This window comes from Lepus europaeus, chromosome 17 (genome assembly GCF_033115175.1).
Source record: "Lepus europaeus isolate LE1 chromosome 17, mLepTim1.pri, whole genome shotgun sequence".
NCBI lineage: Eukaryota > Metazoa > Chordata > Mammalia > Lagomorpha > Leporidae > Lepus > Lepus europaeus.
Window position 1 is genome coordinate 525,541 of NC_084843.1, and position 13,951 is coordinate 539,491.

Genomic DNA, 13,951 nt, shown 5'->3' on the forward strand with positions numbered 1-13,951 from the left:
GGCTCTGGAAATGGTGTCCTTCTGCCCGGATGGGGGTTCCATTAGCGGCGCAACCTCAATGGGGGCCTCGCTCACGCCCAGGCCACAGCCGGCTGCTGACGTCCAGGACGGGGCCGATGGCGAGGCAGCCTGCGGGTGCTGCCCAGGGCCCCACGCGCCCCACGGGGCCTCTGAGCCCGAGCAGGTGCAGAGGGCCCAGGCCACAGCCGGCTGCTGACGTCCAGGACGGGGCCGACGGCGAGGCAGCCTGCGGGTGCTGCCCAGGGCCCCACGCGCCCCACGGGGCCTCTGAGCCCGAGCAGGTGCAGAGGGCCCAGGCCACAGCCGGCTGCTGACGTCCAGGACGGGGCCGACGGCGAGGCAGCCTGCGGGTGCTGCCCAGGGCCCCACGTGCCCCACGGGGCCTCTGAGCCCGAGCAGGTGCAGAGGGCCCAGGCCACAGCCGGCTGCTGACGTCCAGGACGGGGCCGACGGCGAGGCAGCCTGCGGGTGCTGCCCAGGGCCCCACGCGCCCCACGGGGCCTCTGAGCCCGAGCAGGTGCAGAGGGCCCGGCCTGGTCACCGCGGCACCTCCGAGACGGCTGAGAAGCTAGGACACTGGCTCTCTCGTTCCCGTTTTCTCACACTGAATAGATGCTGAATCTTCATCAGGACGCTCAGGCTGCAGACAGCGAGAAACCCACGAAAGGCAGCTTCTTCCTCCACGTGCAGGTCACGCTCCCTGGCCAGCTGCCTGTGGCAAACACACTCACGACGTAGAGACACCAAAACCACACGGAGCCTTTCAGAGTCACGTAATCCCTTACAAGTTTCTCTTCAGACGCCTGATGGACCGGTTCATCACGAGTAAACTGAAGTCCCCTGAAACACACTCACCCCAGGCCCTGCGGGGGGGCTGGGCGTGGCTCTGCCCTGGGAAGCAGAGCTCGGCTTGTCTCAGATACAGCTCAGATACACGGGCTGATCGTGTGCATAGCAGGCGCGTGGGGAGCGTGGACGTCAGCGTGCTAGCAGTGACCGCTCAGCACAGGCATGAGCTGTCCACCCAGCACGCAGCCCACAAGACAGGGACACTCCATGGTGGCCACCCCGGCCCGGTTCCCAGCGCTAGCTCACTCAGGCCCCTCCCCACCACAGCCCCCAGGCTGAGCCCTGGAGCCTCCCAGGGGCAGCAGGGGACTCAGGACCCGCCTGGGGGTGGCTCAGCGGCAGCTTCGGCACACAGGGCGCCGGGGCCAGGTGGTCTCCAGTCACTGAGGCCCTAGTCACCAAGTGCCCTCTTTCCCCACCCTTCGCCCGTGAACTGCTGCTCACAGTTCTGAACGACGCGCTTGCCGGGCTTGAACCCAGTGTGGTCCCCAGGACGACGCCAGGAGGCCCCTTGCTGCAGCGTTGGTCCCAGGGTAACCTTGGGACGGAGCCTCTGGGCAGCGGTGAGGATTGGCCCCGACACAGCAGGCTAGCAGATCCTGTGCTGGGGGCACTGCAGAGAGCAGCCTGTGCCAGCCCTTGCTGGAGCTCCTCCAGCACTAGACACGGACCTCAGCGTGCAAGTCCCGGTGAGCAGGCGCCGAGTGTCAACAAAGCCACAGCAGGGCGCGAGGGGACACAGACAGCAAACAGCCGTGAGCCACGGCCCCGCATGACTGGCGGCTGTGCCCTTCTCTCCCCAGCGAGGCCCCATCAGGAAGAATCCAGAGCAGAGGTGAGCTCAGTGCCTCCACCCGGCCGCGTGCTGGCCGCTCCTCTGCAGGACACCCGCACCTCTTCCCAAGGCTCCCAGCCCAGCTTGCTGCCCCGGGAGGTGCCTGTGCCCACCCTGGCTGCAGGCTACACGACACTCTCCTCTCACTGCTGCCATCGTCCTGTGCTCCAAACACAACACCGTGAACCTCAGCCTCCTGCGGCCACTTCACTCCTTGCGCACGGCGCCAGGCAGCAGCCACCAGGGCCACGGTCTCATGGAGCTGAGTGAGGCTCCACAAGGCAGAGGGCACGGGTGCTGGGGACAGAGGTCACCCGCCTTCCCCAGGTTGGTCAGTCATGGGTGGGGGCATGGGGCATGGGTGTGACGACGCCATTCTGACAGCCCCCACGTGGGAGGGGTCTGCAGGAAGTGGAAACAACGGCCAAGGGCAGTTCCGCAGGATGGGTGCACACAGGACTCAAGTCCGTCACTTAGGGATACCTGCGCCTGTCAACACAAGCTGTGCCCATGCATGTAGGACAGACACAGCACTGCTCCCCCCCTACGCGTGCGCAAGTGCAGGGACACGCATGCATGCGTCACAGGCCTGGGCACTGATGTGAAGGGACCAGGAGGAGTGGGAAGGAAAAGGGTTCAGGACGAAGCCCAGTGTCCTGGTCAGGTGACGGACATGGCCAGTCCACACGTGGGACTGCCCACCCTGGGTGCTCCAGTCTCCAGTAAAGGCATCTGTGACATCCCCGTCATCGATCACCAGGGACACGAGGCATAAAGAGCCCCTCGGCGGGTCTGCGGCTGTGCCTGCCCCGCCTGCACGAGGCGTGTTCCTAAGGAAGCCCAGGAAATGCAGGCCCAGCAGGGGCCTTCAGGCTGAGAGCCGGCCAGGACGGCAGAGGTCGCTGGCCTGTGGCCAGCCTGGTGGGGCCCAGGTCTGCGGACGCACAGCTGTGCACACGCACACCACAGCGCAGGCTCCAGGCAGGACGCGGGGGCGAGGCCTGTTCGGGCCGGGAGGCTGGCCGTGAGGGGATGCAGCGGCTTTTCTTCTGCCGGCTGCACCGCGAACGAGCGCTGGGAACGGCCGGCACAGAGCCCTTCAGCCCAGAGGGTCTTTGAGCCACTGACAGCTGACTGATGACCGGGCGCAGCCCACAAAAGGGAGCTGGGTGGCGGCCGGCATCACACGGCCTCTCCCTGGGAAACTAATTGCTCTGAATTGTCCGGGGGGAATTATTTTTCTGGCAATCATTTCCTTTGAATGCCCAAAATGAGCATGAAGCAACTCTTTTGACCGGACATAAAAGTTAAATGTCCCAATGTTGATCAAATTAACTTCGGCACCACGACAACGGACTGCATCTGTGGGAGAACAATGGGGACAGCGGCCTGCTTCGTGCCCGGATCTCACGGTGGTGATGTTGAAACGTCGCTGTGGGACTGGCCCGGCCACAGACGAGGCTCGCGACCTGTGCAGAACCCGAGAGCACACGCCCGCTCTGGAAGCTTCCGGGCGTCACCTGACTGGCATCTGGGGCTGAGTGATAAGCCCGCCCCACTGCAGGCTGCAGGAGCCTCCCACAGCCTTGTCCAGGTAGGGCCTGAGCCCCAGAGGACGGAGCAGGGACCAGGTCCTTGGAACCTGCCTGGCTCATGGAGCCCAGAAACTTCTCCGAGATAGCCGTTCTTCCTCAGTTAGGGGTTTGTCTCCTTTTTTAATCGCGTGTGATACAGAGCCAAAGCGAGAGCATTTGCAGATCGCACACACACGACAAGGATCATCATTTGTGATCAGGATGAGCTGACCCCCAAGGTTCCCCCCTCAAGGAACGTGGTCAGCCTCCAGCTCCGCCCCGCCGAGGCCCCAGAGTGCCAGGCCATGCGCCTGCCGTGGAACCTGTGCACGGACTGCAGGTGCAGGCCCCCACACCACACACAGCCAGGGCCCTGGGGTCCACACACCTGAGGCGTTTAGCTAGAACTGACTTGTCTGGCCGTTTTTAAAACGTGGTCACTCTGGGATCGCCTGCACTCAGAAGCAGCCAAGACCGCAGCGGGTCTCTCGGCTTCACCACAGGCCTCTCCCTGGTCCTCAGGGGTGGGGCTGCCCTGCCCTCGCGCTGGTGCCACACGCTCCCTCAGTGGGCAGAAAGATCGCTCCCCCACCCGGCGCCTCCTTGCCGACCCCTCGCGTCTCGGCGGAGCCGGCAGACAACGCGCGCGGTTCCCAGTGCCCGTGAATGCTGCGCTGTTGGTGGCAGCGTCCATTCAAAGGCCAGCGCGGCATTGTCCTGCCCGAACAGCACAGCACAATGCAGTCTGCTGGTGGCTGCCAAAAGGTTAGCGGTGCCGCAGAAAGGGCGGCCCATTGTGCACCCTCGACAGAGCCCCCCTTTGTGTGCGGCAGCCCCGCGCCGAGGAGGTCCGGATCTGCGGCTGGCTGGGCGCGCCGTGGAAGCGCCCGTGGGAATGTGGGTGCAGGAGAGCGTCCGGTCCCAAGCCTGCTCTGCTGGGGGCCGTGGTGCCGCAGTGTGGGGCAACGGCACAGTTTAATGCCATAGCACTGATGACCTCACCATAGCCAATGAGATCCAAGGGCCCTCTGGGTGCTGTCGCCCCCATGCCATCTGGGAGGACCCCCAAACCCAGTGCCTCAAAGAGCCGCCATGCCGTGACGAGGCCTTGTTCCCAGGCTGCCTGGGCAGAGGGGGCCTCCCTGCTGCGCTGAGACACAACATCCTGCGAGCACTGTGGTCAGTTTTGTGCCATCCTGGCCACAGGCAGGGCAGCATTAGCAGTGGCTGCAGTGGGCCCAGTGTGGGGCTGAGGCCAAGCCCTGGGCACACGACAGTGAGAGAAGCAGCACCCAGACCCTGCGTCCCCCACCCCTGGCCTCCCTGCAAGGACCAGGCAGGTGGTGGCAGGTGCTAGGGTGTCCCTCTCCCAAGTGCGGATGTTCAGCTCCTGGGGGGGGTGGTCACCGGCAACAGTGGCCCTGGTGGGCACACGGTCTGTCCTGGTGAGGGGTCAGGCCACTGGGGACTGCCCTCAGAGGGGATCAGGGTGTCTCCTGGAGGCCGCATGCTGGCTCCTGGGAGGGGATTGCGATCCAAGAGCAAGTCTAGGGGGAGCATTTGGTGCAGCAGTTACGACGCCTTGGACGGCCACAACCCCTGCGGGAGTCTGAGTGCTGGCTCTGGTCCTGACCCTGGCTTCTGCCCACGTACCTGGGAGGCAGCAGCAAAGGCTCTGCCACCCATGTGGGAGACCAGATGTGGAGCTCCTAGCTCCCAGCTTTGGCCTGGCCCAGCCCCAGCTGTGGCAGGCATCCGGAGAGTGGACCGGCAGGTGGGAGCTCTCTCTGCGCCTCCTTCTCTTCCGAATCAAGATGAGAGAGTGCACTGGCCCTGGCCCAGCCTCTGTGCTTCCTGGTGGCCCCTCTGCACGCGCTCCTACCGCTGTGACATCATCTATTGCGGGCCTCACCAGGGCTGAGCCGACCCTGGCACCAGGCCCCTGACCCTACAGAACCTCAAGCTCAACGAACAGGTGATTTAGCCACAGAGAACAAGCGAATGTGGCAGAGCAGCGCCAGGAACCCGTGGAGACGCCAGCACTTCCAGCTCCACCTCCAGTGGCACCAACAGACAGCAGAGCCCAGCTCCCAGCTCCCTGTCACACACAGCACAGAGTCACGGCACGCACGTGTGTGCACGCTCTCACAGCACACCACACGTATGACCACATAGGCGGACACATGGACTAACATACAATCACACTCCATACACACAATGCATACAATGCTCACACATGAACTAATACACGTACACACACATAAGCATGTCCTTACGCACTTCAGACACACAGAATGCTCACACTCATGCAAACGCAATCATAACGCACTGCTCACGGTAAGCTATGTGTGTAGAAGCACGCACACGCATGTGCTGTGCAGTACAATCACACACGCACAAACACATGCATGCGTGCGACCATGCGTGCTGCGAGGACAGGCCCTGCCTGCACCCAGGCACATGGGGTGCAGGGCCTCTCAGGGTGGCTGCCATCCTTCTTGGTCCACCTGACACTGGGGGCCCTCAGGATACTGCCCTGGGTCTGGGTTTCACTGGAGCAGGAATGTGCCCCTCCCAGTGCCTGGGTCAGCGTTCCAGGGACCCGCACACCTGTCCTCAAGGACCCAGAGGTGCCAGGCACAGCCCCTTCCTGTGGACATCCCTCCAGATGGGGACGCCTGAGGTTCCGAGCACCCTGTGCCCTTCTGGATCCGGCCCCCACACACCCTGACCACCGCCTCTGTCCACACGGCTGGGGGCAGACGCCAACACTCAGGAACTCAGTCCTCTAGGAGAGCTGACTAACGTGCTCTGTGGCTGCTGCAGGCTGCAGGGGAGTGGGCATCCGAGGGCGGAGGCCGGCCCTGGGTCAGAGCAGCTGACTGGGAAGCCAGGTGCAGGAATGGGGGGCAGTGGGAGCCCCTGCACACTTAGAAGCACAACGCAGGGTTCCTCACACACGAGGGGTCAGGACAGCCTGGGGCCCAGGACCCTCACACACGAGGGGTCAGGAAAGCATGGGGCCCAGGACCCTCACACACGAGGGGTCAGGACAGCCTGGGGCCCAGGACCCTCACACACGAGGGGTCAGGAAAGCATGGGGCCCAGGACCCTCACACACGAGGGGTCAGGACAGCCTGGGGCCCAGGACCCTCACACACGAGGGGTCAGGACAGCCTGGGGCCCAGGACCCTCACACACGAGGGGTCAGGACAGCCTGGGGCCCAGGACCCTCACACACGAGGGGTCAGGACAGCCTGGGGCCCAGGACCCTCACACACGAGGGGTCAGGACAGCATGGGGCCCAGGACCCTCACACACGAGGGGTCAGGACAGCATGGGGCCCAGGACCCTCACACACGAGGGGTCAGGACAGCCTGGGGCCCAGGACCCTCACACACGAGGGGTCAGGACAGCCTGGGGCCCAGGACCCTCACACACGAGGGGTCAGGAGAGCATGGGGCCCAGGAGATGCCCACAGTGAGCGCCTGTCACATGCCAAAGTGGTCATTCTGTCACCTGGGCCGGGGACCTGGACAGAGCAGGAGGAGAGGCCATGCCACGCCGTCTGCCTGCCTGGCCCAGGACCAGACACACATGCTCACTGGGGGTCCCCAGGTGTCAGAGGTCACATCAGATGCCACAGACTCGGGGGGAGGGGCTTGAGCATCTGAGTGAGAGGAGTTGGGGCAGCTGGGAACCCTGGCTCTGATGGTCCCAAAGGTTGCCAGACACCCTCCCTGGGAAACAGCCTGGCTGGTGGGACTGAGGGGGAGGGAGGGGAGGGTGCTGTGGGGACAGGGGGGAGGGGAGGGGAGGGTGCTGTGAGGACAGAGGGGGAGGGGAGGGGAGGGTGCTGTGGGGACAGAGGGGGAGGGGAGAGTGCTGTGGGGACAGGGGGGAGGGGAGGGTGCTGTGGGGACAGAGGGGAGGGGAGGGGAGAGTGCTGTGGGGACAGAGGGGGAGGGGAGGGTGCTGTGGGGACAGAGGGGAGGGGAGGGGAGGGTGCTGTGGGGACAGAGGGGAGGGGAGGGGAGGGTGCTGTGGGGACAGAGGGGGAGGGAGGGGAGGGTGCTGTGGGGACGGGGGGAGGGAGGGGAGGGTGCTGTGGGGAGAGGGGGGAGGGGAGGGGAGGGTGCTGTGGGGACAGGGGGGAGGGGAGGGGAGGGTGCTGTGAGGACGAGGGGAGGGGAGGGGAGAGTGCTGTGGGGACAGAGCGGGGGGAGGGGAGGGTGCTGTGGGGACGGGGGGGGGGGGGAGGGGAGGGGAGGGTGCTGTGAGGACGAGGGGAGGGGAGGGGAGAGTGCTGTGGGGACAGAGCGGGGGGAGGGGAGGGTGCTGTGGGGACGGGGGAGGGGAGGGTGCTGTGGGGACAGAGCGGGGGGAGGGGAGGGTGCTGTGGGGACAGAGCGGGGGGAGGGGAGGGTGCTGTGGGGACGAGGGGAGGGGAGGGTGCTGTGGGGACAGGGGAGGGGAGGGTGCTGTGGGGACGGGGGGAGGGGAGGGGAGGGTGCTGTGGGGACGGGGGAGGGGAGGGTGCTGTGGGGACAGGGGAGGGGAGGGGAGAGTGCTGTGGGGACAGAGCGGGGGGAGGGGAGGGTGCTGTGGGGACGGGGGAGAGGAGGGTGCTGTGGGGACGGGGGGAGGGGAGGGGAGGGTGCTGTGGGGACGGGGGAGGGGAGGGTGCTGTGGGGACAGAGCGGGGGGAGGGGAGGGTGCTGTGGAGACAAGGCAGGAGGGGCCCCGCTGAGCTGCCCTCACGGGCTGCTATATGGTGCCCAGGCTAAGTGGCAGCTCCGGCAGTCACCCTGCAGGCTGGAGCTGTGGGAAGGCACTGCCCACAGCCAGGGGGACCACGGACAGCCGCTGCTGGCCGTGGCAGTGGCCACCCTGGCAGGCTGCAGCACCCATCCTCGAATTCTGTGGCCTCCCCAGGGTGCTGTTTCCTATCTCCCCACACAACGTGGAAGAGCAGTGACCAACCCGGAGCACGGCCTCAGAGCCCACTCTCAGAAGGCTGGCCAGGGAGCAGTGGACGGCGGGCACCCACCTGTCCAGCACATAGCCCAGTGCCTTGTGCCGGATGCCCGAGTACACCGACGGGCTCGTCTCCCAGGCAACCAGGTTGGACGCGTCATGGAAAAGATGGATGTTCACCAAGTCAAAGGCACTGCAACCAAAAGAGAGAAGGACACAGTGACCGAGGGCTGGAGCCAGCAGGTCACCTGACAGCTAACCCCAACAAGTCCCCCCTGACATCTGACCTCCCGTCTCTCCCACAAACCCAGAGCACAGCCTCCTATGAGGCAGGAGGACACATGGCTTTGCTTACGTCTTCTGTGCACAGCTGAAGGAAAGCTGCTGTCCTTAAAGGAGAGGCCTCATGCCGGCCACGGCGCCCCCACAGCGAGGGTCTGCCCAGGGAGGAGCAGGAGGCCCCCCAGGTCTCAGCTCCCAAAGGTGAGGCTGTCTGCACCCCTGTGGTGGGAGTGGGGGCAAAGGGACTGGAAGGTTCCATCCCAGTCCCTCTGAGCCCACAGCCCCAAGGAAGACCCTCACATGTACACTTGGTGAGGCTGGAATTGGGCCTGTGGGACACCCACACTTGACATCACCCCCCGACTCTTCAGCGGTCCCCAGTCCCACCTGGAGTCGCCAGTGCCACCTGTGTCCCTCACACTGTGCTGGGGCCGGTCCCTGCAACCAGGGGCACAGAGCAGTGGTGGTGGCTACCTCCCAGAACAGGTCACAGGGACCCTGGCTGTCCCCTTCTCTCACTTCCTCCCAGGGTCCTGTTCTGAGCAAGGAGAGGCTGTGTGGGAAGAAGCCATGGCCTCCAGCCACAGCCCTGGGCTGGGCATGGCACTGAGTCCTCTGGACCCAGGAGGCATCAGGGATGGCCTGGGGCAGCTGGGCCACAGCTGGCTAAGCCATTCAAAGATCATTCTTTAGAGCACAGTGGTTAAAGCCACTGCCTGGATGCCAGCATCCCATACAGGCGCCAGTTTGAGTTCTGGCTGCTCCTCTCCCAATCCAGCTGCCCGCTCATGCCCTGGGAAAGCCGTGGAGGTGGCCCAGGTGCTTGTGCCCCTGCACCCATGTGAGAGACCCAGATGGAGCTCCTGGTTCGGCCGGGCCCAGCCACAACTGTTGCAGCCACTTCGGGAGTGAACCAGCAGATGGAAGATTCTCCCTCTCCCTCTCTCTCTCTCTGGCTCTTTCAAATAAATAAAATAAACTGTAAAAAAAAAAAAAAAAAAAAAAAAGCTACTGGTGCAGGGTGCTGTGTCACTAGGCCACGGGGAAGCCACACAGGCAGCAAAATACTACCGTGGGCTCCAACAAGGTCCCCACCCAGCAGCCAGGAAGGTGCCACCACGCGGTTTCCGAGTCCCTCCCCTCGTAGGGATGCTGACAGAGGCTGAGGAGCCCCAGGCCCACGCATGAGTGCCTCACGGGAGCTCACCACGTGGGTGCCCGCGGGAGCACACGGTTCGGCAGACAAACTGGTGCTGAGTGCCCAGACCCGTGACTCGAGTTCAGGACGGCGACACCTTCCCGTCGGTAGAAGCTTAGCTGAGAGAACATTCTGGAAACGTGGCCTAGCATAAGGGAACATACCAGTCAGCCAGGCACCACCGCGTCCGGATGAAGCCCTTTCGTGACCATTTGCACTGAAAAATAAACAAGACACAGAGATGAGCTGGCACAGCCGGTGGCACGCAGGGTCCACCGGGAACAGGCCCGGCACTTCCAGCACTTCTGCATCTCTGGGGCGGAGCAGACGGGTGGCGCTGCACAGAGCTCTCTCTGGGGCACCACTGTGGGGGGGACCCGGTGCCTGCAGCCAGGAGGCTGTGCAGGAGGCACCCCCACTCCACAGGCACACAGCCCTAACGGCCCCGCCTGGCGAGCACCCAGGCAGGAGGGAGGCTGGGAGGGTTGCCGGACGCCGCAGATAAAGCACCGGTGCCCGGCTCTGCTCTGGGGGGCGAGGTGGGCCCACGCATCTCCACAGGAGTGGAGCACCAACGCACCGGGACTGGGCTGCCACCAGGGATCCCAGAGGGAGGCTGCGCAGCACCCAGGCCTCCACTCCCTCCTCGGCACGGCAGGCCCGGCACGGCTCTCGAGCACAGGGTGGCCGGCACCAGACAACGAGCCATGGCAAATAAACACGACTGGTCACTCAGCCAGCGCGTTGTGCTTCTGCGGCCCAGGTGGCCTGAGACGGCCCCTCCCACGAGAGCACCCCCAGGAAGCACCTGCACTTCAGGGCCTGAGGGAGGAGCTCTGCTTCCACACCCACCTGCGCTCTGAAGTGAGGACGACATGGCAGAGCCAGAGAGGGAGGGGCAGGGCACGGCCTTGTCCACCGCTGTGCCCACAGCCAAGCCCACGAGGGGCCGTGGCGGCCTGACGTCCTCTTTCTGCGTCACGAAAGCACCGCTCCGGTGCGTTCTGGGCAGAGTGGCTCTGCTCCTGCTGGGCAGGGCAGCCAAGCACAGGACACGGCTGTCGAGTGGACGGGAGGGACGAGGGAGGGTTCTGGGCCACTGGCCGCTTACAGCTGCCAAGCCCCACGAGTGTGACTGAAAAACTGAATTTCCCTTCCCACCTTACCCTGAATCAACTGTAAGGACACACAGCACAGGGAGCGCCCTGAAAACCCCCTGGAGGCTCTGGGAGGAGCCCTTCCCTACCTGACAAACACCCCCTGAACACCTGCCCTCCCAGGTCAGCCCGGGGGTGAGGCGGGGGCATCACCTGCTGCAAGCAGAGGAGGGGGTGCACGGGGTCTCCCAGAACGGCAAAGGTAGGCAGGCGGAGACCCCCACCTCCGTGTGCTGGGGCGTACTGCAGGGGTGACCAAGGGGCTGGAAGACAACCACACTGACACGTGGTCCCTGCGTGGAAGGCCAGAGAAATGGCACCGGGCGGCGCAGAGGTGGGCACCTCATGCTTCGTGCAGCACAGCCAGGTCAGAGGCAGGGTGGGCAGTGCCCCTGCCGGCCCTATGGCCCAGCTGCTGTCCCTTGCTTTCTCACTTCCCCTAACAACCACACTCCTGTCTCTAGCCAGGAGGAAGCCCCACTTCCTCCCAGTCAGGGCACAGCAGGACCCAGGACTCCGGACTCTGGACCCAGCACCCAGGACCCCAGACTCAGCACCCAGGACCCCAGACTCAGCACCCAGAACCCCAGACCCAGCACCCTGAACCCCATACCCAGGATCCAGGACTAGGACCCAAGACCCAGCACCCAGTACTCAGCACCCCAGACCCAGTACCCAGAACCTAGGACCAGCACCCAAGACTGACCTAGTACTCAGTACCCTGGACCCAATACTGTGGACCCAGCACCAAGGACACAGGACCCTGGACCTAGCACCCTAGACTCAGCACCCAGTACCCTGGACCCAGGACCCAGGACCCAGCACCCAGCTCCCAGCACCCAGTATGCAGCTTCTTCACTCCCCAGGTCCCTTGTCTTGACCATCCTGGCTCCTCTTCTGGCCAAGCCCTGAGCACTCCCAGAATCAGCATCCACGTCAGTGGTCACTCCTTGTGGCTCTCCTGCCAAATAACCTACCCAAAACACACACACACAGACATGCCAACACACACATGCCAGCACACACATATACATGCCAATACAATCCCAGCACATACACATAACACATGTCAGCACACAAACACATGCACACACCAGCACACATACATTCCAGCACACTCACATCCATGCCAGCACACACATGTATATGCCAACACATGCACACCAGTAGACATATATGCATGCCAGCACACACATGCTAACACACAAACACAGGCCAGTACATACATGTACATGCCAGCCCACAAACACACCCACCCACATCCACACAACACTGCATGCATGCTCACACACGTGCAGGTGCACACACACACACATCTGGGAGGTGCAGCGGGAACCCGGGCACCGTGTCGCAGAACTGCACTTCGAGGGCCCCACGGGCTTCTAGTGGCACAGGTGCTGTTGCTCGGGGCCCTGCTGACGGAAGCAGAGGACCTGTGGGCCCGGACAGGGTCTGCTCAGGTCCCCGGTTGGTCCTTCCCTTCCTGGCCTATGTTCTGGGAATTTCTGGTCACTGAGCACTGTCTGAAACCAGTACTCAGGAGGGAAGAGCAATGGCTCCACGCTCCGGAGGCGCCCTCCAGCCCCCAGCTTCCTGCACTTGGGCAGGTGTCACCCCGAGACGCAGGGCACGCCGACGCTGGGCAGGGCGGCCACACGTCCCCTCGCAGCGCCCACTCGCAGCCCAGGCTCCGTTAACGGGGTCCCTTCACCCTCGCAGCGCCCACTCCCAGCCCAGGCTCCGTTAACGGGGTCCCTTCACCCTTCACCCTCGCAGGCAGACGGATGGCGGGCGCAGGCGGCTTCATCTCCTAAAAGGCAGCATAAATCGCACAGAGCAAAGAGCGGCTGTGGGAGGTGACGGGCACACAGCCCTGCGCGCACGGCCTGCTCCCAGCATTAGCGGGATTAATCCATCTTTCATAAGAGCTTGCAGCAGGCCCGTGATCTATGGTAACAACCAATTTCTCACCACGGGCACGGGGAAAAATGACTTGACCTGATCGACTGTACAAATCTGCTTTTTAAAAATGGCCTCCCATTATCTGGAGTGTTGCTCCCGCAGGTGTCATCTGGGCTCGCACAGAGCCGAGAGCACCCATCCATCAGCAGCGGGAGCGCTGCGGGTTTTAAATGCAGCGGCGCAATTATCTGGCACTGCATCACGCCTCCACCGTGGCAATCACATTCAGATTATCCCTAAGTGATGGTGATCAAAGAACGGAAGTCCGGGCCAGACCGGCGTCTCCCCAAAGCATTCGGGTGGAGCTGAGCGGTTGGCACACAGGCACAGGGCCGGGGAAGGGCGTCCCGCCGGCCCCTCCTTCCACACACACGACCTGCCACACGCGTGTCAAGTGTGCACACAGCTGAAAGTGCCACACCGTTGACGACGGCCAGACGTTCACGGGAATTCAAGCAGATTTCCCCCCGCGACTTCACAGGGTGAACGGCACACAGGGTTCCTGTGCGCACCACACGCGCCCTGGGGCAAATGCACAGCCCCAAGATACGTCCAGGGAAAGGTGTGCGCCCCACGCGCTCACCAGCAGCACGAGGGTCTGCTCGTCAGCCGAGCTGGGCCGAACACCGAGACACAGAGTCCACCCAAAGTGCCCCAAGGCCTTTTCCAGGATTTTCCAGACGCAGGCGCCTGGGGCCAAGTCTATGAGCGCAGGAAGGGTCAGTGCTTAGGCTGGGGCCACCTGTCCCATGGGAGGGAGAGGGCCACTGACACCCTGGACACCAAGCCATGCCCCAGACCCCAGCAGGCCACCCAGCCTCCTTTCCACACCACTGAGGGCTGTGGGCATGAAGCTTTGGCCTGGAGGAGCCGAGGTGCCCTGAACACCCCAGAGGGCGGCCAGATCTGGTCCCGGGGAGAGGGCAACAGGCCAGACGCCCCAGCTCCCTCCTCCCTCAGGGGCTGCCTCTTCCGGGACACAGTAGACCCTGCGGGTCCAGGGTCCCTTCAGACCATCACAGCCAGGCAGGACAGGACACAGGCTGAGGAGAGGGGGCAGGGCCTGTCCCTGTGTCACAACAAGGCGGTATCCTGG

At 64.0% G+C, this 13,951-nt stretch overlaps 1 protein-coding gene across 4 annotated transcripts in view; it reads right to left on the reverse strand.

Annotated features, from left to right (window-relative positions):
* The window catches only part of INPP5A (inositol polyphosphate-5-phosphatase A), a 156,469-nt gene that overhangs the window by 28,921 nt on the left and 113,597 nt on the right, over nucleotides 1-13,951 (reverse strand). For all 4 annotated transcript variants that reach the window (XM_062213976.1, XM_062213977.1, XM_062213978.1 and 1 more), the window contains exons 7-8: nucleotides 9,901-9,953; nucleotides 8,330-8,449 (exon numbers count right to left, since the gene is read on the reverse strand). In XM_062213976.1, coding sequence (XP_062069960.1) covers nucleotides 8,330-8,449; nucleotides 9,901-9,953 — 173 coding nt within the window. The remainder of the gene's footprint in view (nucleotides 1-8,329; nucleotides 8,450-9,900; nucleotides 9,954-13,951) is intronic.